General features: G+C 43.8%; 1 protein-coding gene across 4 annotated transcripts; it reads left to right on the top strand.

Moving 5' to 3' along the window:
- The first annotated feature begins 183 nt into the window (after positions 1 to 183).
- Positions 184 to 17,732, top strand: CLHC1 (clathrin heavy chain linker domain containing 1). 4 transcript variants are annotated; one of them, XM_081001011.1, is made up of 12 exons: positions 184 to 269; positions 2,053 to 2,320; positions 3,500 to 3,687; positions 5,289 to 5,422; positions 5,700 to 5,901; positions 8,141 to 8,259; positions 9,374 to 9,461; positions 11,302 to 11,408; positions 12,717 to 12,891; positions 14,929 to 15,131; positions 15,777 to 15,956; positions 17,402 to 17,732. In XM_081001011.1, exons 2-12 carry the CDS (start codon positions 2,138 to 2,140, stop codon positions 17,596 to 17,598), a joined length of 1,776 nt encoding a protein of 591 aa, XP_080857137.1. In that variant the 5' UTR covers positions 184 to 269; positions 2,053 to 2,137; the 3' UTR covers positions 17,599 to 17,732. The 4 variants fall into 4 exon arrangements, with proteins under 4 accessions (XP_080857137.1, XP_080857138.1, XP_080857136.1 ...); XM_081001012.1 differs by lacking the exon at positions 184 to 269 and adding an exon at positions 330 to 435; XM_081001010.1 differs by lacking the exon at positions 184 to 269 and adding an exon at positions 333 to 678.
- The last annotated feature ends 3,451 nt before the right edge of the window (positions 17,733 to 21,183 follow it).

The following is a 21,183-nucleotide window of genomic DNA, read 5'->3' as shown; positions in this document are numbered from 1 at the left end:
AGGCAAGGACTGCAACTCCCGTCGTGCACCGCCGCCTGGAACGTATGAGGCGGCATGACGGGAGCGGTAGTTTTTAAAGGCGGGCGCGTCCTCGGTTGATCCGGTGGCGAAAGGGCTCTTGGGAGTTGTAGGCTGGAGCTTAAGTGGGCACGCGGGGAGGGAGGGAAGCTATCTTTCCCAGCATGCACCGCTCCGAATCCACCCACGCAACCTGCGCCTTGCTTAGGGATTTAGCTCAGCTTGGTTACTTGCCGACAGTTGGCTCCTGGGTGAGTCCGCTGGGGCAGAGGGGCGGGGCTAAGGGGCAAAAGGGGCGGGGCGGGGCCAGTTGGCAGTTGCCTCCCTCAGCTGAGGGGGAGAAGAGGCGCTTTTCGCGCGCGTTGTTAAAAGGGCCCCAGAGCTCCCTCAGTGTGAGGCAGAAACCCCATTTCCATTGTAATTCTGAAGGACCTCCCCCTTCCACATGACATCCTGGGCCTTGTTTATGAATTATATTAATTTATTGAAGGCATTTATACACCGCCCATTGGCCCAAAATAGGCTCCCAGAGAAGCTTACCAACGTGATCTCTGATCTCTGCCCTCAGGCTCACGCAGTCTCCCCTCATAAAAAGAAATGGCAACTTATGAGGAAAAGGGATTTGGTAGGAAGGAGAGGAAAAAGCAAGCGTGGGCACAGGTTCTTGCTTACTCATTTCATTAAAGTTTGTGCTTGCCGATTAGGAAAATAAACCTCAAAGTGGCTTATGAAGAAGGCAGAAAAATAAAATTGTCACTAAGAAAATCGTGACCATAATTTAAAACACGCAGAAGGCTAAACCTGCCACAGAATAGGCTGCAACAAATTAAAACTCATGCAGACTGTAATCTGGATAACCAAAATGTTTTCCTCAGGCGCCGAAATGAATACAGTGAAGGCGCCTGCCTGGTATCATGAGGCAGGGAGTTCCAAAGTGTGTGTGCTGCCACACTAAACAACCTAATTCTTACAGATGTGGCACAGCTCTGGCTTCCTAGGAAGGGCAGCCCCATCATAGGAAGCTGCCTTAAGGAGGAGAGTCAGGCCAATGGTCTGTCTAGTTCAGTATTGCCTACACTAACTGGCAACAGCTGGACAGGATTTTTGTCCCGGCCTTAACTGCCGATGTTGGGGATAGAACCTGGGGACTTTCCACACAGTCAGTGGGTCTTGTTGGCACTTAGGATCCTCATGGGACAGGGCTGATGGAGTTACACTCCTTCCTCGCTGATCTGCATGGCAGTTCAGCCTATAAAGATCTAATGAGTGTGCAAGGTCTGATGAGACAGATTTGCAAGTATCCCAGTCCCAAGCTGCATAGGGCCTTACCATACCCTCCAGCATTTCTCCAATGAAAATAGGTGCATCCTATTCCATAATCAGAATAATTTTACTATTTATGCCCCACCCATCTGACTGGCTTGCCCTAGCCACTCTAGGCGGCTTCCAACATATATAAAAACATGATAAAAAATTAAACATTTAAAAAGAAACCCTTCCCTATACAGGGCACCTTCAGATGTCTTCTAAACTTTGCATAGTTACTTATTGCCTTGGCTTGGGGGTCGCATAACCTCCAGCATTTATGCGATGAAAATAGAGACGTCCTAAGGAAAAGCGGGACATTCTGGGATCAAATCATAAACTGGGACGGCTTCTGTAAACCCTGGAAAATGGAGACACTTGGAGGGTTTTACATGCTAGTACCAGGACCTTGAACTTGGCCCAGTAGCAGACTGGTTGTTGCACATTCCAGAAACATGGTGTTTCACGCTGGCGGTAGTTTGCCCAGCAAGCAAACTAGTTGCTGCAGTCTGCAGTAGTTGCAGCCTCTCGACCAGCCTCACAAAGGACACTACTACTGCATACTTGCACAAAGATGAATTTAACATGACTATTCCACAGTGAGATGCTTGATTGCTGCATCCAGACCAGCACCAGTTTATCTGCGAATAAGTCCCGCTGAAGACAGCGAGACAGGCCAGAGAAGTTCTAAATTATTTTAACAGTGTCCCTGTCACTTTTTTCTTTTAGATTTTGACTGAAGTGTTTCAGTCGAAAGAAACAGCTGAGAATTCTCAACTTCTGTCTGCAGTAGAAGCTTAGCTGCTCCTCCATCATGAAAGCGGCCAGTGTCAAGGCAAGAAAGTGCTCAGTGTTGCCTCCTATCATCCCCGAGGCAGAGAAGGAATTTCTGGAGAGCATCCAGAGTTACATCCACTCAGAAATCGAGAAAGTGGGCTGTACTGAGCAAGGACCGGCTGAGGAGTATTACATAATATACAGAAATGTGTTTGAAATGGTAACCAAGCATTGCTAAGAACATTTCGCTTTTCAAGACAAATGGGTGCGATCTTAGGAGTTTGGGAACGTATTCTGACTTTCACTGAAATCAGTGGCAAAATAATAATGCGCAGCGTTATATAGGACTTCTTAAGTGTGCAAAATGTTTCCCATCCATTTTTACAGCAATTCTTGCAACAACCCTGTAAGGTAGATCAGTAGTATTATCCCCCATATTGCATGTGGGAGGACTGAGGAGATCATAAATCTGCTCTGCATGAAGGAAGATCCCAGATTCAATCCCTGGCATCTCCAGGTGGGACCTGTCTGAAACTCTGGAGGGTCACTGCTCGTCAGTGTAAATGATAATGAGCAAGAGAAACCAATGGCATGACTCAGTCTGAGTCCACTTCCTATGTTCCTATGAGGCTGAAAAACAGCAGCCAGTCTGGTTCATGGTCCATCCTGCTAGCTACTATCCTGTGATCCGCCCTGAGACCTTCGGGTATAGGACGGTATATAAATTCAATAAATAATAATAAATATCCTGTACCTATTCCCAGTGGCATTTGCCAAGGAATCTACTGGGCCTGTGTTAATCAGTACTAATATGGATATGAACATTTTGTGATTGAGCTAGGCTTCAAAATACCGGGCCTTTGTCCTGGAATGTGTCAAATAGCAAACAAACAAACTAACTAAACAGGTGTCTTAGTGACATGTAGCCAGTCCATCAATGTGGTGTTGGTGGGGAGAGGCATCTACACTGGCCCTTTCTCCACATGCTTGCTCATGGAGAGAAGGCCCTTTTTGCACCTATCCTCTTTTCAGAACAGATGGGAGGGTGGCTGTCCAATCCTGGCATTCAGTGAAATGTGGGCATGTTTAAGGGAGCTCAACATAGGAGAGACTTAAGCAGTGAAAACAGCAGGAAGAACAAGCAGTCTCGCTTGTAGTGTAGATTTTTGAGGGGATATTTACTTAGACCTTTTGCAGGTGCCCTAGAAGGTACTGTTGGGCACACTGGGAACCTCAGGCACCACACTAACAAGCAATATCTGCCATATGGAAGGGGGAAGGCTGCTTTAGTCTGACCTGGCAAGGAGGGGTCTTCCAGAGATTTTGGAATGAAGCTTTTGTGCCTAGTGTGTTATAAAGCAGGGAAAGCAAATGACCAGCCTCTATATTATTGACACAGATAATAGAGCATGCTAATGCGTACAAGAACATCCTCACTACAATCAAGCAGGAATATGATGCCTTCATAGAAGCAATAAAGAAGGGTCAACAGAATGCCTTTTATCTTCATGGGAAATTAAAGATTTTAGCCTGCGAGTCTACAACTCTCATGTATTATAAGAACAGAATTAGTCAGCTGAAAGAAAAGTAAGGACCTCTTTGGCAACTGTTAAGCACAGGAGGTGGGGTGGATGACCTTTCATAGCATATTTTTGAGCAAGTCTAGCACAACAGCATGGACTTAGTAAAATGGGGTTAAAAACTTTTAATTATGTGCAGTTTAGTATCATATTTTTCATGGATCATGTTTCAGTCTAGTTCTCTGCCAGAATATACATTTAAAGTACTCTTAGCACCAGTTGAACTGTCATGGGTTCCCCACAAAGAATCCTGGGAACTATAGATCGTTATGGGTGCTAGGAATTATAGCTGGGATTCTTTAGGGTGAGCCATGCCTATTAAAGTGGTATGAGTGCTTTAAATGTATGCTGTGGCTTCAAAGCCACACAAGAAAGTAGTGAAACTGCAACTCTTCAGAGTACAGTGGCAAGCTCTTGGGGAAGAAAAGTCAAGTAAAAGCAGCAAACAATGCTTTCTTTTAAAATTTGGGATGATTTTCCTAGTCTACTTTTAAACAAGCTCTTGACAATTCTGTCCTGGCAAGCATATTTTTCAGTCAGAGCCTTTGGTGGCTTGTTATTTAGTTTACTCTCTACTGATATGCTTTATTTATAAAATGTCTCTCTCCTCCCCCCCCAAACCCCCTGCTCTTTATTGTTTTTAATCTGCTGTGGGTTGTTTTTTGTTTTTTGTTTTTTTTGGTAAATTGTCTTGAATAGGACATCCCTATTTCCATCAGATAAATGTTGGAGGGTATGTGAGGCGAAGGAATGCCTCCACATAAGAGCCTTTGTAATTTATAGGCCTGTGGACTCCATGTTTGTGGGTTCCCCCGCAGCCGCTGTTCTGTTTGATTAAGTAGAGTTGCCTCAGACATCCCATTAGTGTACTTACTGAAGAAATCCAGCACAGGGCAAAATGCAGACCTCCAGACTTCTCTGCCTGGGACGCAGGGGTAACGCATACCCCTAAACATTTTGTGAATCTAAGTTTGGCCTCATTGAGGGGCAGTATTTCAATATGAGTAGGAAAATGAGAGCACCCCTAAACATTTTTTTAGAAATAAAAGCACTGCTCCTCAATGTCCCTGCCCTCCAATCTCCTCTAGTCCTTTTCCCTGGCAACAATATGCCCTTGAACAGAAATAATGCTCCTTTGCTTGCCTGAATCAAGAGATGTGTATGTAGAAATCTCTGGTTTTGCATGATTGAAATTTCATCTACTGTGCAAAGGTAAGAGTAACAATTATCCCCCCTTTGACATTCCATCAGATGTCAAAGCGATAAATAACTACCTGACATTTAGAAGACATCTTAAGGCAGCCCTGTTCAGGGAAGTTTTTAATCTGTGATATTTTACTGTATTTTTGGTTTCTATGGAAGCCGCCCAGAGTGGCTGGGGAAACTCAGCCAGATGGGCGGGGTACAAATAATAAATTATTATTATTATTATTATTATTATTATTATTATTATTATTATATTCACTTTTGCCTCTGGCCCTGCCCATCATTGCCGTGTGGCCCCCACAAGGTGGCACATGTCAGAATGGGTGGGGGTGTCTTTGAACATGGAAGCCACTTACACAAGAGAGGCTGGATTAATATTTCAATGACTGTTTCTTTTCTCAGGATACAAATAATTGAAAAAAATTCTGAAAGAATCACAAACTTGATACAGAAAGTAAGAGCATTAAGGCAGACATTCTCTGCAAAAGACTCTCCAATCCCGACCAAGACAATCAACCCTGCCATCCTCATTCCAGGTGAGAAGCAGCTCTCTTTAATATAGCAATCAAGTTTCTCTTAAATTTGGAGCATGAGCTGGCCATAGTTACAGACTTTTCAATTAAGTCTTGTGGATTTCAATGAAGGAAAATCAAGTAATGCAATTTAGCTGTCACACTTGACTTTGAGAAAATTGAATCTAATATAAAATGACCACAGCTTTGATTTTGTTTTAACAAAGTTGAATTTCCAGGTAATCGGTGTGCTATCACAGCTGCGAGTTCACCGGAACCTATGCTCCTCCTTTCCCAACAGGCATCAGCATGAAAGATTCTCTCGACATCAATGCCCTTTCTGTCCACCTGGCTCACCTCCAACAGAGGGTGAGGGACCTGAAAGAAGACATGTTGACAAAGTACATCCCCCTGGAGAACACTGTAGACATTGAAGAGGACCTCAACCATGCCCTTATCCAGCGAAATGAGGCTGAAAAACAGAATGAGCTGCTGAAGTTTTGGTATAATGATCCCCCTTGCAACATGAAATTTACCTTGTATTTAAAAGAGCTCTGCAGGGTATTATTTCTTTCAACCTCTACCACACTCCTCTATTTTGGAGCTGCAGTAGCAATGCAGTCCTCTCTAGGTACAGACCTCATAATCAGGCTGGATCATGGCTTAGATCCCAGAGGCGGAATGCCTAATACGGTCATACCTTGTGTTGCATCTGCTTCATGTTGCATCTTTTTGCATTACGTTTCGTGGCAACCTGGAAGTATCGGAACGGGTTACTTCCGGGTTTCGCCGCTCGCGCATGCGCAGAAGCGCCAAAGCGCGCCTGTACAGACGCAGTACTTTGAGTTGCGGGCATTTTATGTTACAGATGGGCCTCCGGAACAGATCCCGTCCGTAACACGAGGTACCACTGTAGTTATTAATTCAACCTCTGGTACGCACAGACGCACACAGAGTTGTTATTATTTTTACACTTTTATTTACAGTCAAACCTTGGTTCCCAAAAGCCTCCGTTTTGGAACATTCTGGCTTCCGAATGCCAAAAACCCGGAAGTAAGTGTTCCAGTTTTCGAACATTTTTCGGAAGCCAAACATATGATGTGGCTTCTGCTTGAGTGCTCCTGCAGCCAATCAGAAGCTGTGCCTCGGTTGTTGAACATTTCAGAAGCCGAATGGGCTTCCGGGACACATTACGTTCAACAACTGAGGTTTGACTGTATTTGCATCCCAACTTTTCTGCCAGAACTCAAGGAGGCACACAAAAATTAAAGCAAATACAGATAAAATGGACAGAGCTGAAAACATATAAAGGGTTATCTTTCAAAAGCAATTAAACCACCTGAGGAATTAATGTTAAAAAGTATCTTCTAGAATGCAGATAGTAAAAAATAGTACAGAGCCCTTTCCTTAAAAACCAGTCAGTTCCTGAAAGCCTGCTGGAATAAGAAGAAGAAGAAGAAGAAGAAGAAGAAGAAGAAGAAGAAGAAGAAGAAGAAGGCTTTACCTGCCAGTGGGAGGATAACAAGAAAGGGAGACAGTGTAGCTTGTCTAGGAAGAGAGTCCCAAAGACTAGGAGCAGCCACTGAGAAAGTCTGTCCTGCATCTTCACTGGGTGTGCTCGTGAAGGTAGTAGGACTTCCTCTGAAGATTGCAGAGCCCATTTTTGGGATGTGGGTGGCGCTGTGGGTTAAACCACAGAGCCTAGGGCTTGCTGATCAGAAGGTTGCCGGTTCAAATCCCCGCGACGGTGTGAGCTTCCGTTGCTCGGTCCCTGCTCCTGCCAACTTAGCAGTACGAAAGCACATCAAAGTGCAAGTAGATAAATAGGTAAGGTAAATGGTGGGAAGGTAAACGGTGTTTCCATGCACTGCTCTGGTTCACCAGAAGCAACTTAGTCATGCTGGCCACATGACCCGGAAGCTGTATGCCAGCTCCCTCGGCCAATAAAGCGAGATGAGTGCCGCAACCCCAGAGTCAGTCACGACTGGACCTAATGGTCAGGGGTCCTTTTACCTTTACAGATAGCTTTGACCTAAGCCATATAGTTAGGCTAGTACCAGGCAGATGGATCAGTGGTTCTCAACTAGAACATAGTGACATTCATTTCATTTGATGGGGAGGACCAACAGCACTTAGGCCCTGGTTCAGTTCCCCAGCATCTTCTTGTCAAACAACCGCTGCTGAATCCAGCACCTCTCCAGCCCTGTTCAAAGGAGGTTTGGGTTGGACTCTGTTAGAAACTAGCCATGAGTATTACTAATATACAAAGTAATTATGACAATATGTTTATCTTTGCATAAAAAATGGGAGAGAGATTGATAAGGATTTATAGATATTTGTACACGTTACTTGGCTGGACAACTGCATTTCAGTATTCAGATAAGTGAGAATTTTGAAGGATGGCTGTGTTTCAGTCTGCATATTGTTTTGGAAATTGCTAATTAAAAAGAAGAAGAAATGGCTAAATTAGGTCAGTTTGCCTGTAAACGCAACCAGAATTGAATTTCTCCCTCATCCCAAATTGTGAGCCACTTGATGAAGGAACATGCAGTAGGAAAGGTCTGTAGCAAAGAAAACTCAAGTCCTCTGTTTTGAAGACTAAAGGGAGCAAGATGATAAGAATAAAAGTGTGGTTGGGGGAAAAGAGAAATTTAGGCGGAATCACAAACAGGGAGCTAACAAGAGCCTTTTGATGAGCCACAGCCAGGCAGCCAGTTTCACGCACTATTCTCTCCTTTGTAGCTTTTATCGACTATCACAGTTTGTCAACGTTGTGAATATCTGGGAGAGTTCAGACAGGAGTTTAGAAACTTTGCACCAGCTCATCATTCAAATGATAGAAAATGAGAAACTTTCAAAAGGTAAAATATACGAGTTCAGATTTTGCCATCTAACAGCAAACCATCAAAGGAGGACAGGGAAGAACATTTGTCTGTGATGCATGCTGAAACAATTGATCCATGTGGCAACCAGCAAAGCTAAAGTTCCCTTTCATTTTGAAATTATTTGCCAAAGTAGGGCTTGCCTTTTGCCCCTTATGCCAATCTTTCGGTCCCCTGATCTGTTCTAGCTCATTCATCCGGGGGGGGGGGTGGGCGGGGAGAAGGCATTGTTTTCTGTTTCTATCACATGCAACACTGCTGCAGTTCCTCTTCTTGCTGTCTGCTGAGGTGAAACTGCATAATTTATGTAATTATGTAACTTATGTAAAATAAATTTGTCATTATGTTATTCTGCCCCATTCATTTCGCTGCAAAGGAAACACTGTGCAAATGAGAGGAAATATAATCAATTATGTATCATGTGCAGATTGAAAGAAACAGCCGATTGTATTCACTGGATTGTTTTTGCTTCTGGACACATGGGACAAATAAGAGAACATGGGCAACTTCTGCTCTCATTTCTGTTTTCATTGGAATGCTCCGGCATTCTTATTTGTCAGTTTTCAAATTTATATCTCTGGAGAATTCCGACAAGCTACACCTTATGCTCAAGCTGATTCCTTTCCTGCACTCTTTCCTTTGACTCATGTGCTAGCAAATCCTTTCCTGAACCATCCTAACTTCACCTTTCATGTTCCATCGTCTCCAGCTGACGTCTCCTTACTTCTCTACTACATCCAGTCCACACCTCTCATTCCTGTCTTTCCTGCCCACTGCAAACTGTAAGCCTTTTGAACAGAGACTATGTCACTTCTAAATGCTGCACAGTTTTTAGAAAACAGCTGGCGATGTCTTTGGGCACACATTCGCTATTAGTTTAACAGACCTTCCTCTCCCCTGAGAACCCTGGGAAATGTAATTCTGCGGTGCAGAGTAGAGCTCTCTAAACAGAATTCTCAGCACTTTCACCAAACTACAAGAAGCCATATCATTTAAAGTAATACTAAAAGTGATGTAAACCTGTGGTTCCTGATGGTTCTGTTTTCTGAGAGCATAAAATGGTAACTTACAATGGATGGCTTTCTCTATTCAGATACACTTGCCAGCAGCATTTCCAGCGTATTTGAACATGACCCCAGCAAAAGCAAAGAGGCTGAAGACCTGATTGAATACATTGAAAGGTAAGGTGATGGAGCATGCCCTTTAGCCTGTCCCCGCCACAACTAGCACATCAAGCACATTGCGGTCATTAGACTGCTCGACTGAACAGAGAGCAGCAGTACAGTGGAGATCCTCTGACAGCTTCAGCAGTGGGCACAGGCAGTCTCCCTGCTCCCCTCTGTGACATACTGTTGGTGTGCAGATTGTGGGAACATTAAGGAAGGTAGGAGAGGATATATTGTTTTGATACTATCCTTCCTCACTCACGCTAGTGAGTAAACAGCAGAGCACATTCCCTTTGCAACATATTGGAAGCAAGTTGATGATTCATTAGAATCCTTTAATTAAGCAATGCAGTCTGGATTGTTCATGGTAAGTTTTCCCTTTATTTCCCCCTCAAAATAATAATAACACGACACAGTCTTCTTTAAAAGTAAGAATAAAGTTTTACTCGCATTCAGTTCACAGCAGTAATCTGAAGGCATGCTTTATCTTGTGGTTACAGTAAAAAGAAGTCTGAGCTACATCTCAGACTTTCTGCTTGTGGGCTACAACCTATGTGAAGGTTGAGCCATGCGCTGGCTAAGAGCCATGAGATTCCAAAAGTAAGAGACTAAGAGTCCAAAAGAGAGATGGTTGTGTGGCCAACCCTTTTTATCTGGTCAGTTAGGGTCATCTACCTGGTCACACACGGGGAGGAAGCTCCACACAGGTATGACAGGAAGTCCTCCTTGTCTGGAGCCACATTCCCCTGTGTGTCCATTCTAGGCAACAGGAAAATGTTGTACTTGACTGCTCTAGTAATAATACATCCCACACAGCTGGGGTCATGGCATACACAGCCAGCAAAACTGCAGGGAAAAACAGAACTGGGGAGATGTAGCAGGAAACAAAGAGCATCCCTTACCAGTTGGCTGTGCCAAACAGAGCTGCTTCTTCTGCTCCTTAATGCACAGGGCCAAAGGTAGTCATTAGCACGAGCTGTCCCAGAGATCTTGGATAGGCAAGACACTGGTAGAGAATAAGATCAGGAATTGATGTGAGTGATGTAAAAAGCTTATGAGGAAAATGGAGGTGCAGGGAAGGAGAGAAGCAAATGGTGTCTTTGAGCAAGGGTTTGCTGGAGAAATAGATTCTAAGGAGAGCCATAACCAAAAAGACTAATGGAACCAGAGAGATGGTTTTCTCTTTCTGTTCAGATGAGAAATGCCATTTCACTGTTTCACTTCCCTCTTACTTCTCCACGGCCCCCTCCTATTTATTTAACATCTACACAAAACCTCAGAGGGGGTTATTCAGAAGCCCTTCTTCGTGTGCCTCCTCTATGAGAGGCCTGGAGGGTGGCAACACGAGAACGGGCCTTTTCTGCAGTGGCTCCCTATTTGTGGAAGGCTCTCCCCAGGGCTTCTTGCCTGCCGCCTTCATTACATATCTTTAGGTGCCTGGGGCTGATTAACATTTCATGTCCTTTTTAAATGGGTTTGCGGGAGGGTTTTTTGTTTGTTTGTTTGTTTGTGTTTGTTTTTATTATATATTTTATGTACTCATTTTGTGTTTTTATGTTGTGAATTGCCCTGTGGGTGGTATACAAATTGAATAAATAAAACAGATAAAAATGGGGTCAAGCAGGCTGGAAAGAGGTGGTTTGCTCCTCACCACAGCTGTCCTGCTGTTCACAGCAACATAGCAAGAGCATGAAAGAAGAGCATCTTGCTATGTATTTCCAGTTTGACTATCATACCCATGTTACATAGCTTCTGGGGTTGTGTCTGGCTAGTGTACACCCACTGCCAAGCATGGAATTGTTTTTGCATCCACTGCTTGTGCCTTTGAACTTTTATGTTTTTTAACCTGTGCCAGGTTCAATGAACTGTTTTCCCGTAGTCAGTTTGAGGCTGCTGCCATATATGCAGCAAACTGTCCAAGAGGAATCCTCCACAATGAAGAAACCATGGAGAAATTTAGGGGTATGTATGTATGTATGTATATGAGTTATTAGTCTCTCTCTCTCTCTCTCTCTATAGATATATAGATATGTTTCTAATCGCTTACAATAAAATATTAGTAAGGCATAACATAAAAGCAAATGAAACACATTGCAGTAATAATTTTAGTGACCCATAAACAGATCCAGCAAAATAGCAAACCTTTAGCAGCAGAAAACAGCAATAAAAAGGGCATTTACCATAACCTTTTAAATCCTTGGGTGAAGAGAGAAGTTTATGTCTGGTGCTGAAAGGATTGAAAGGATGTTAATGAGGGAGATCCTCGGATGTGGTCCTTCTCCCTTGCAGTTTCTTAGATCAGCTAACTTCCTCTAGCCGTGTTGTTTCTTGTAGCACAAACCACTTAAAGCACCTTAACAACTAACATTTATTAGGTATGAGATTTCATGGACAACACTTCCTGCATCTGATAAAGTGGAGTCTAGTCTACAAATGCTTATGTCATAATACATTCATTAATATTTAAGGTTTTATATGACTTTCCTGTTTTAGATCAATCAATATAGTGCTCTGAGTAGCATAATTAGTATGTCAGGTTAGACTATTAAAAGAGTACAGAGAGATACTCTCAGTAGCAGACACTGAATAGCCAACCTATCAGGGATGCTGTAGCAGAAGATTTTCTGCACTGGAAGGGGCTTTTGAGGTACCTTTCAATTTTCTGATTCTGTAAGGTACTACAAGACTCTGACAGCCAAACAGACAGAATCAACCATAAGAGTACACTAAGTAGTTGCGTTGGTGTAGCAGGTTAGAACATTATGTAGATATATTTTCTCAGATTTCTTTACACCTGAAGTCTCATCAAAGCCTGTAGTATTAAAATGCAATTTTTTAAATATTCCTGGTTGCTACCTTACTTTGTGACTGCGCTGGATAAAAAAAATTAAAACTGATAGCTAGCTAAATATATTTGTCCCTCTGTTCTTTTAAACCCACCATTCCTCACTTTCCACAACTTGTTTCCCCCCTCCCTCCTCCTCTCTGAGATTTTCCTCATTTCTTTAAATCTTATCAGCCCTAAGATCAAGCAATTATATAAATCCAAGGTTGGAATTAAGGCTCCCTTAGTGGAGAATCTGAACTGAGGAGGAATCAGCAGTGCAGAGAAGAAAAATGCCCAAGCAAAAGCATGTTGTTGTTGTTGTTTAGTTGTTTAGTCGTGTCCGACTCTTCGTGACCCCATGGACCAGAGCACGCCAGGCACTCCTATCTTCCATAGCTTGCTTAATTTTTTTTAAAAAGAAACTTACTGACTTCCCCTTTCAGGTGTTGGCCCAATCAAAGGGAAGGTTCTCCCTCTGCTCATGTACTGCGAAGCTCTAATAAGCACATGCATAGCTACTAAGCAGCCACTTTCAAGCCATTTGGTAGCTGAAGCCATCCAGTGTGCCTTGAATGAGAAACGGTTAGACCTGGTGATGCACTGGGTCACCATGCACAGGTAAGTGGCCACTCGACGCATCCAAGGAGGGTTCATAGCTCAGTGGCAGAGCATGTGCTTTTTATGCTGGAAAGCTCTCTGGGGAGCCACTGGCCCTCAGAGTAGGCAATACTGGGCCATAGGCCTATTCAGAGCGTGTTTGAAGCCTGGGGGCAGGAGTCTTGTTCTTACCATGACAGTCTAGCAGGCCCCTGGCTCTCCTTCCCCACAGCCATCTTAGCCCTCTGAGGCCCGGGTCAAGTGTGTTAAGTATAATTGTTTAATTGCACATTGAAACAGAAAATCACACTGTATGTGTATTGCTAAAAGGGCATGGGAAATTCTATTGAGCTGTACTAGGAGCTCTCTAAGTGCCACCAGGTTGATAATTACCTGTTGATGTCTATCTACTGGCTCTCTTACATGGTGTTTAACTTTACACCACATGGATGTGATATTCAGTTGCAAATTGCCATTTTGAGGGTGCCTTTTGTTCTCTCAAGCCACAGAAGACAAAGGTGTGTCAATGAAGTCTCTCTCTCCTGGAGAGAAAACAGCTCCAGGCTGTAATGAAGGCTGTGGAGATAGACAAACCTTTATTTCAGGCCCATTTGGTATGCAACTATTTGGATGTACAGTGGTACCTCGGGTTACAAACACTTCGGGTTACAAAGTCCGCTAACCAGAGGTAGTACCTCAGGTTAAGAACTTTGCCTCAGGATGAGAACGGAAATTGTGCGGTGGCGGCAGGGTGTCAGTGGGACGCCCCATTAGCGAAAGCGCGCCTCAGGTTAAGAACGGTTTCAGGTAAAGAACAGACCGCTGGAACAAATTAAGTTCTCAACCCGAGGTACCACTGTATCATTTTTTTGTATTTTTATCTGTTTGAAGAAAATTCTTTTAGTAAAGCTTTGAAACCATATTTTGGGTCTGGACAATTTTTATTGCAAGAGGAACCAGTTTTTAATTCATCCTATTGCTTCAAACTGCACAATATTAATATCTGCAATAAAGTATACTTGGCTGCCCCCCATTCTGCATAGGTCTGCTAGGCCATGCGAACCAGTGATCTGGCTCCAAAGAAGGCAGATCCAGATGCGTTACTGATGCTCCTGCTGATTGTACTTCTGTGGACAACAATTCTCAAAATGTGAAGAGTTAACTCTGAAACTGAGGCAGCCTGGCTCTGTCAGACCCAACTGCATTGGGGCTGAGCACAGGAGGAGTCACCTCTTTATTTTTTAGGGACGCGGGTGGCGCTGTGGGTTAAACCACAGAGCCTAGGGCTTGCCGATCAGAAGATCGGCGGTTCGAATCCCTGCGACAGGGTGAGCTCCCGTTGCTCGGTCCCTGCTCTTGCCAACCTAGCAGTTCGAAAGCACGAAGTGCAAGTAGATAAATAGGTACCGCTCTGGCGGGAAGGTAAACGGCGTTTCCGTGTGCTGCTCTGGTTTGCCAGAAGCGGCTTTGTGATGCTGGCCACATGACCCAGAAGCTGTCTGCAGACAAACGCCGGCTCCCTCAGCCTATAGAGTGAGATGAGCGCACAACCCCAGAGTCAGTCATGACTGGACCTAATGGTCAGGGGTACCTTTACCTTTACCTTTTACAGGCCAGGATGAGAAGAAAGTGAGGCAGAGGCAGCATGCGGGTGGCAGTAGGGGAGCAAGCAGGTTAGTGGTCAACAGGAAGCACCTGAGCAGAATCTCAGAAGTTACTTTCCCAGCATGGGAATCATTTGGGTAATGCTCAAACTCCTGGAATGTGTAGAGAGAGTCCTACACCAACATTGCCTTATGAGCAAGACTTTTCTCAATTCCTTGTTTTCTCTTCCTGTTCCTTTCTTTTTTTACTTTGCATCACTTAGATTATAAATTGTTATTGTATTATTATTATATTTTATATTAGTTACTCTCCCCCGCCACTAAGTCTAAAGTCAAAGTGAGTTACAAAATGATCCTAGGTATCATTATTTCAATTATTCCACATTGAAATCCTTCACAATACCCCAAAGCCTGATAAGTCCCTAGAATGTTTAATTGCTCTTGTTTCCCCTAGACTGGCATTCTGTGAGGAAGCCGGCGATGCAATCTTCAATTATGCACAGATGGATAAGCACAATGAGTCCCAGTGCTACGCTTTGGCTCAGATTGTCTACCTTGAATGTGGAGCGCACAAAAAAGCCGCCCTGTGCTTGTGCAAACAAGGACAGATCTACGGAGCCATGGATTACCTTCAGCAATGCAAACGCTTTCCCAGAGGTAGATTCCCAAGCCTTGTTAATTTATATCTCACTGCAACCACGACAGCACTGAAATTAACCAAAGATCTGTTTAAATCTTAATCTTCTTCTGGAAAATGGCAAGTGAAAGAGCCTAGTGAGCATCCTTCAGCGAGGAGTTTCACAAGAACAGCACTAATACTTAGAAGGCCCTGTTCCTTGTAGCTCACATGCCTGACTCCAGAAGCCAGAAAAGGACTTCCCCTCATGATCTCAAATTTTGGGGATGGTGATGATGCGTTAAGTAGCTGCTTTTTCAGGCCTGAATTACATGTGTTATTTTCCTCATTCAATGTTAAGCTATATGTTGAATGAATAAATGCTTCTCAGCCATTTTCAAACACTTTTGCAATGCTCTGTGTGTGAGAAAGAGGAAGCGATTATGGCTCTTCCCCTCTCTCTGTTGCTTATGGTTTAAAACAAGCATTAGCTCTACATGGAAAATAGTTCATTTGCTGTCCATCCATGGGATCCTCAAGTCCATCTTGCCTTTTTAAAGATGGTAGATCTCTGCTTGCCAGCAAAGAACTGGAGACATTTTGTGCACCTCGTGCCCCACTTACTGGCATGGTTGATTGTATTGTTTGCAGATGGCCTTTCTAACGGAATTGCTGTTTGTTTGCAGAGGACTATATCTTCCTACTGCAACATTGCCCAAATGTAGAACTCATGCGCTGCCTAACTCAAGAGTGGAATGGGCATCCACCCTTCTTGTCCCTCGGGGAAACAATCCTGACACTCATCGACACAGAACACAAAGTCATTTGCGTACGATTGTTGGAAGATATTTCCAAGGAAGGCAGGGGTGAGCACAGCTGGTTTTTTTTTCAGTAGAAATGTCACTGCATGTACTTGCAATTTATCCCATATCTACAGGCACCTGTATATAGTGCAGGCATGTTTGGCCACACAAGGGTAAGTAGTGGATGGGGACAGGTGGAGGATTTTAATCAGGAGCAGGGGCTGCAGGGATGCAGTCCCACCTGGATCCCTCTCTGCTCTCAGCTTCAATTTAACTTTTAAAAACAAGTGAGAGATCTGATCACAGGTCTCCCACTGCCAAGTCGGTTTTTTGCCTTCACACCATGGGCTTCACTTGTGGCACACTTGTCCAAAATACTGGCCACCAATGCTATACGCCAAATTAACAGCAGTTAAGACCATGTTTTTGCTTCCAAGATCCTTTAATTCCCCAGATGGTGCCCTCTAGATGTTTTGGAGTCCTGACTCTCATCAGCCCAAGCCATTGTAGTTCAAAAAATTTGGAAGACACCAAGTAAACCACAGAGCCTAGGACTTGCCGATTAGAAGGTCGGCGGTTCGAATCCCCGCGACGGGGTGAGCTCCTGTTGTTCGGTCCCTGCTCCTGCCAACCTAGCAGTTCGAAAGCACGTCAAAGTGCAAGTAGATAAACAGGTACCGCTCCAGCGGGAAGGTAAACGGTGTTTCCGTACGCTGCTCTGGTTTGCCAGAAGCGGCTTAATCATGCTGGCCACATGACCTGGAAGCTGTACGCCGGCTCCCTCTGCCAATAAAGCAAGATGAGCGCCGCAACCCCAGAGTTGGTCACGACTGGACCTAATGGTCAGGGGTCCCTTTACCTTTACCTTTTAAGTTGGGGAAAGGTGCTTTAATTGGATATGTGATGCAGATGTTCTACTAAACGTGATGGATTAACTCTGTTGCTTTTACTCAATTAGATAATCAGTTAACATCCTTTCATAGAGGACAATCTGACTAAAAAGTCATCATGTTTAACCTGTGACTAAATGTAGCAATTATTTATGACTTCATTTTACCCCAGCTTTAAGATTTAAGTTTTGAAACATAATATTAACATGGATGCCATTGTTCTAAAGACCTGCTCTACCTTGGCATCTTACGTCTGCTGGGACATAGTTCAACCTTGCAATCCAACCTATGTTTCCTCAAAAGTCAGTCCAATGGGGCTTGCTCCCAAGAAAACATGCATAGGTTACAGTTCATCAGTGCAGACTTCTGTGGTGTTAGGTTCCAATCCTTTGCATACTATATTGGGCGAAACCTTAAGAATGGAAATTTACTTACTGAGAGTAAATACCATCAAACTCAGTGGGGCTTCTTCATAGACATGTATAGATCGCCCTGTAATGGATTTAGGATCCTATCCAAAGGTATGCATGTTTCTGTTTTCTACAACTCATGATTCAAGCAGAAAGGAAAAGCAGCAAGACTTTGTTTCACATTTTTCTTTGTCAAATGTCCTTACAGACGTACTGGAACAAATGATTGTAAAGGATAAAGAATGTAATGTGGATGGCTGGAAGGAAATAGCTGAAATATGCCAGAGTATCAGGAGAGAAAAACTATCCAAGTTTCTTATCACAATCCTGGCTGCCCAGGCAGGAGTGGTTGAAATTCCTGATGGTGCAGAGGATGCCAAGTTAATGGAACACGTTTTCTGGTAATTTCCCTGCAAATCACACGGGGGAGCTCTTTGCCTCCAGAGTCACTTCAACTGGGTGAAGACTCAACAAAACCTGACTTGTGAATGTGCTTTCTTCTTAGAAACAATAATATATTAAACACCTGGATGCCTGTCCTTATTGGGAGAGATGTTTGTCATGGCAAAATATGACTGTATTATTTGAAGTCTGTATTAGATTTGGTTTTGGATACCATCATCCTTGTTTCACATAAGACTTGTTCCAGAAGGGTAGCTGTGCTAAGTCTGTTATAGTAAAAAGCCTGGGGCAGATTTAAAGACTGTTGCTAGCAGTTCATAGTCATGGAGTTTCACATTCATACTAAAATTATTTTCACTTCATTTCTCCTCTAATTTCATTTTTGTCGCCCAACTTTTTCTTCTTCTGAAATAGTTTCTGTCCAAATTGAAAAATTCCATATTTGTACAATTGCACCTATGCCACTGGGCCCAGTGGTTGAAATGCTCCCTCCTTCCGATTGGCAAGCCCTAGGCTCAGTGGTTTAGACCACAGCACCACTCGTGTCCCGCCAGGATGCCTAGGTAATCCAATCAAGCAACCTAGAAGACGAGAAAAAAACACCACACTCAGATTTCTGTTGTAGTTTGCCCCTTCTGTGATGTATGTATGATGTTTCTGGGGGTGGTCTTGGACTCCAGGGCGGGCAATTTAAAATGTCTATATAAGGGCTTGCACACATGGCTCGGGGTCTCTCCCCCCCCCCTTGTGTGTGGGGGGGAGCACCCTGTTGCAACAGCTTTAATAAAGATCAGGTTACTAGCTGCTTTGCTTCTCAATATTCTCTGGTTGGTCTCTGTTATTTTCTCCTACTGATAGAGAAGCTACAAAAGAACTCTATATGGGCTCTTGGGTACCCCATAAGGGAAAGAGCAGTTTTTTTCTCATAACAATCTAAATATATGTCTCTGTTTCCATGGGAAATAGCTTTTTGAAAGTGTGTGATTAAGTGAGTCTATGTGGGTGTTAAGGGTGTTTAAATTATGTGTGCATCTGGCTTAGCCCTGCACTTGAATGTGGCCCCCAGCAGGTTTCCACCAAGGTAATGTGGCCCTTGTCTAGGAAAGGTCCCCCACGCCTGGTTCAAGGCATGGCAACAACTTCCCTTCTTTCCAGGTGCAATGCAAAACATCAGATGAGCAGAACCAGGACCAAAGTCAGAATTTTTGCAGCAGCAACCAGAGCTGGTCAGCTCTCTTACACGCAGGGCCAAATAAAAATGTAAAACAGCTAAAAACTCAATGCAAGTCCTCAATGCCTTTAAATACAAGCAATTTGAGTTTTTCAAATAATGTTAATGAGATTCTAATTAAATTTAAACATTGGTGCCAAACAGATACTGTGAAACACATCACTGGCCAGAAGGCTTTAAGGCAGGTGAGATGACTAGATAGTTTTCTTTCTTTCTTTCTTTCTTTCTTTCTTTCTTTCTTTCTTTCTCTCTCTCTCTCTCTCTCTCTCTCTCTCTCTCTCTCTCTCTTTCTCTCTGCTAAATACAGTGGTACCTCGGGATGCGAATGGGATCCGTTCCGGATCCCATTCGCATCCTGAATGGAATGTAAGATGCGATGGCACGTCTGCGTATGCACGGATCGCGTTTTGCCGCTTCGACACATACGCGTGACGTCATTTTGAGCATCTGCGCATGTGCGAGTAGCGAAACCCGGAAATAACACATTCCGTTACTTCCAGGTTGCCGCAGAGCGCAACCTGAAAATGCTCAACCTGAAGCACATTCAACCCGAGGTATGACTGAAAGAGGAGTTCAGACTTGCACTCTTGTTCTCTCTCTCTTTGAACCTTGAATATTTTTAAATGAATATATCTTTGAGGGCCCTCACAGACACAGACCTAGCATATAGTCACGTTGTGGTATATTAAACGCTCAGATGAGCACAGCTGTGCTGGCTGGCTTATATTAGCAGAAACTGGGGAGACTGTTATCTCTTTTTCAACCTGCAAAGGCTTTATTAGCTAAAACTCCCCTCTGGGTACACTAACCAATGAAAAAGCAGACTGTTGGATGTTTCTGGCTCGCCTGATGTGTATTCTGACTTTGCCACTGGCTAGGACTGAATGCAAGTCAATGTCTCAGGGTGAGGGTTTGCTATGAAACGGTCCAGGGTGGGGGCGGGGGGAGAATGCCATGGCAACCAATGGGAAGCTTGAGCATTTTGGACATTCACAGTTGGTCTCTCGTCAAGACTGAGCATGCTGTTGTGTGCTCAGTTACAGCAAATACTGTCTAAATGACTTACAGTGTGTGAGAGCGAGGGACTCTCCAGGAAAATAATCAGTACTCCGAGAACAATCACACCGGGATACTCCCAGTGATGTACAATGAGTTTGGTTGTTCACACCTGGTATGCAAAAGGTTTATAACATTATAACAGCTTATAACAGGGGAAAAACCCAGACCACTGAAAAGGAAAGATTATTTTCACCTAATCCAGTGGTTCCCAATTAACTAGGCACTGCCGACCCTCTATTTTTCAAGAGCCAAGCTGCTTTTGAAAATCTCGATATCTCTGAAGCGTTCCCAAAGCAAAGGAAGGATTGAACTCTGATTAATAAGAATACACACAGAGGCTTGAACCAGCAAGACTCTGGGAAGGGTGCGTATAATAATCTGTCTCCACCCTCCGGCCCAGGTCGTTTTATTCACAAAAGAACTTTTTACAGAGTGTTCGTAAGAACCAATCAGATTTCTTCTGAGCATTTCAACAAACCCCATGTGGGGACAAAGTTAAACTACCAAAACTATTTAAGCATGGGGTAAATAAAACAGAACTACAAAGGAGTGCATTTGGCAACCCCTGAGGTCATGAACAAGCAATACACAGGATAAGAAGGATGGCCAGGAAGACAGCGATCATTATCACTTTCAGGTGAGATCTGTTTCCTGGCCCTAAGATTAACATATCAGAAAAGCTACATCAAAAGAAGCTGCCCACTGTCTTTGATGACCCAGGATGCCTGCCTGCAGTACGTGACTTGTCAAGCAAGAGAAATGGACAGTAGAGGAAATGGCCAGAGATGCAGAGGGCTGTGGGATTTGATCCGAAATTGTCAATGAATTAAACCCAGTCAACGCCATGCTTTCACAGTGGACACAATGGCTTGATGCATATTTTATAATTCCTCATAGTAATCCCATCTGACCCCACACTCTGGATATTTGCACTCCTACAATCTCTGTGGTAGTTTTGGTTATGCGTTATACGTACCATGGATGCCCAGAATGAGTTACGAGGATCCCCTGGGTCCGTGGATCACCAGTTGGGAGCCACTGACCTAATCCACAGTTAAAACCGAAATAATTCAATATAGCGAAGGCCAGTAGCTGAAATGGCTTTGATAAAGGATTAGGCATATTCACGGATGATGTGTTTGTCAATACCAATTAGCTATGCTAGAAGCCTGCAGGCAGCGAACAGGTTATTTAGCTGGAAGCGATATGTGAAATTCCTCTCCCTTGCTCCTTGGCCCCTTATGCCCCCCACCCCAGTCCCACTAGCCTTGCCTGCTCATAATACTGCTGTGATTCAA

Source organism: Podarcis pityusensis, assembly GCF_964106645.2.
Source record: "Podarcis pityusensis genome assembly, chromosome: 3".
In the NCBI taxonomy this organism is placed as follows: domain Eukaryota; kingdom Metazoa; phylum Chordata; class Lepidosauria; order Squamata; family Lacertidae; genus Podarcis; species Podarcis pityusensis.
This window is presented reverse-complemented; position numbering and strand designations above follow the sequence as displayed.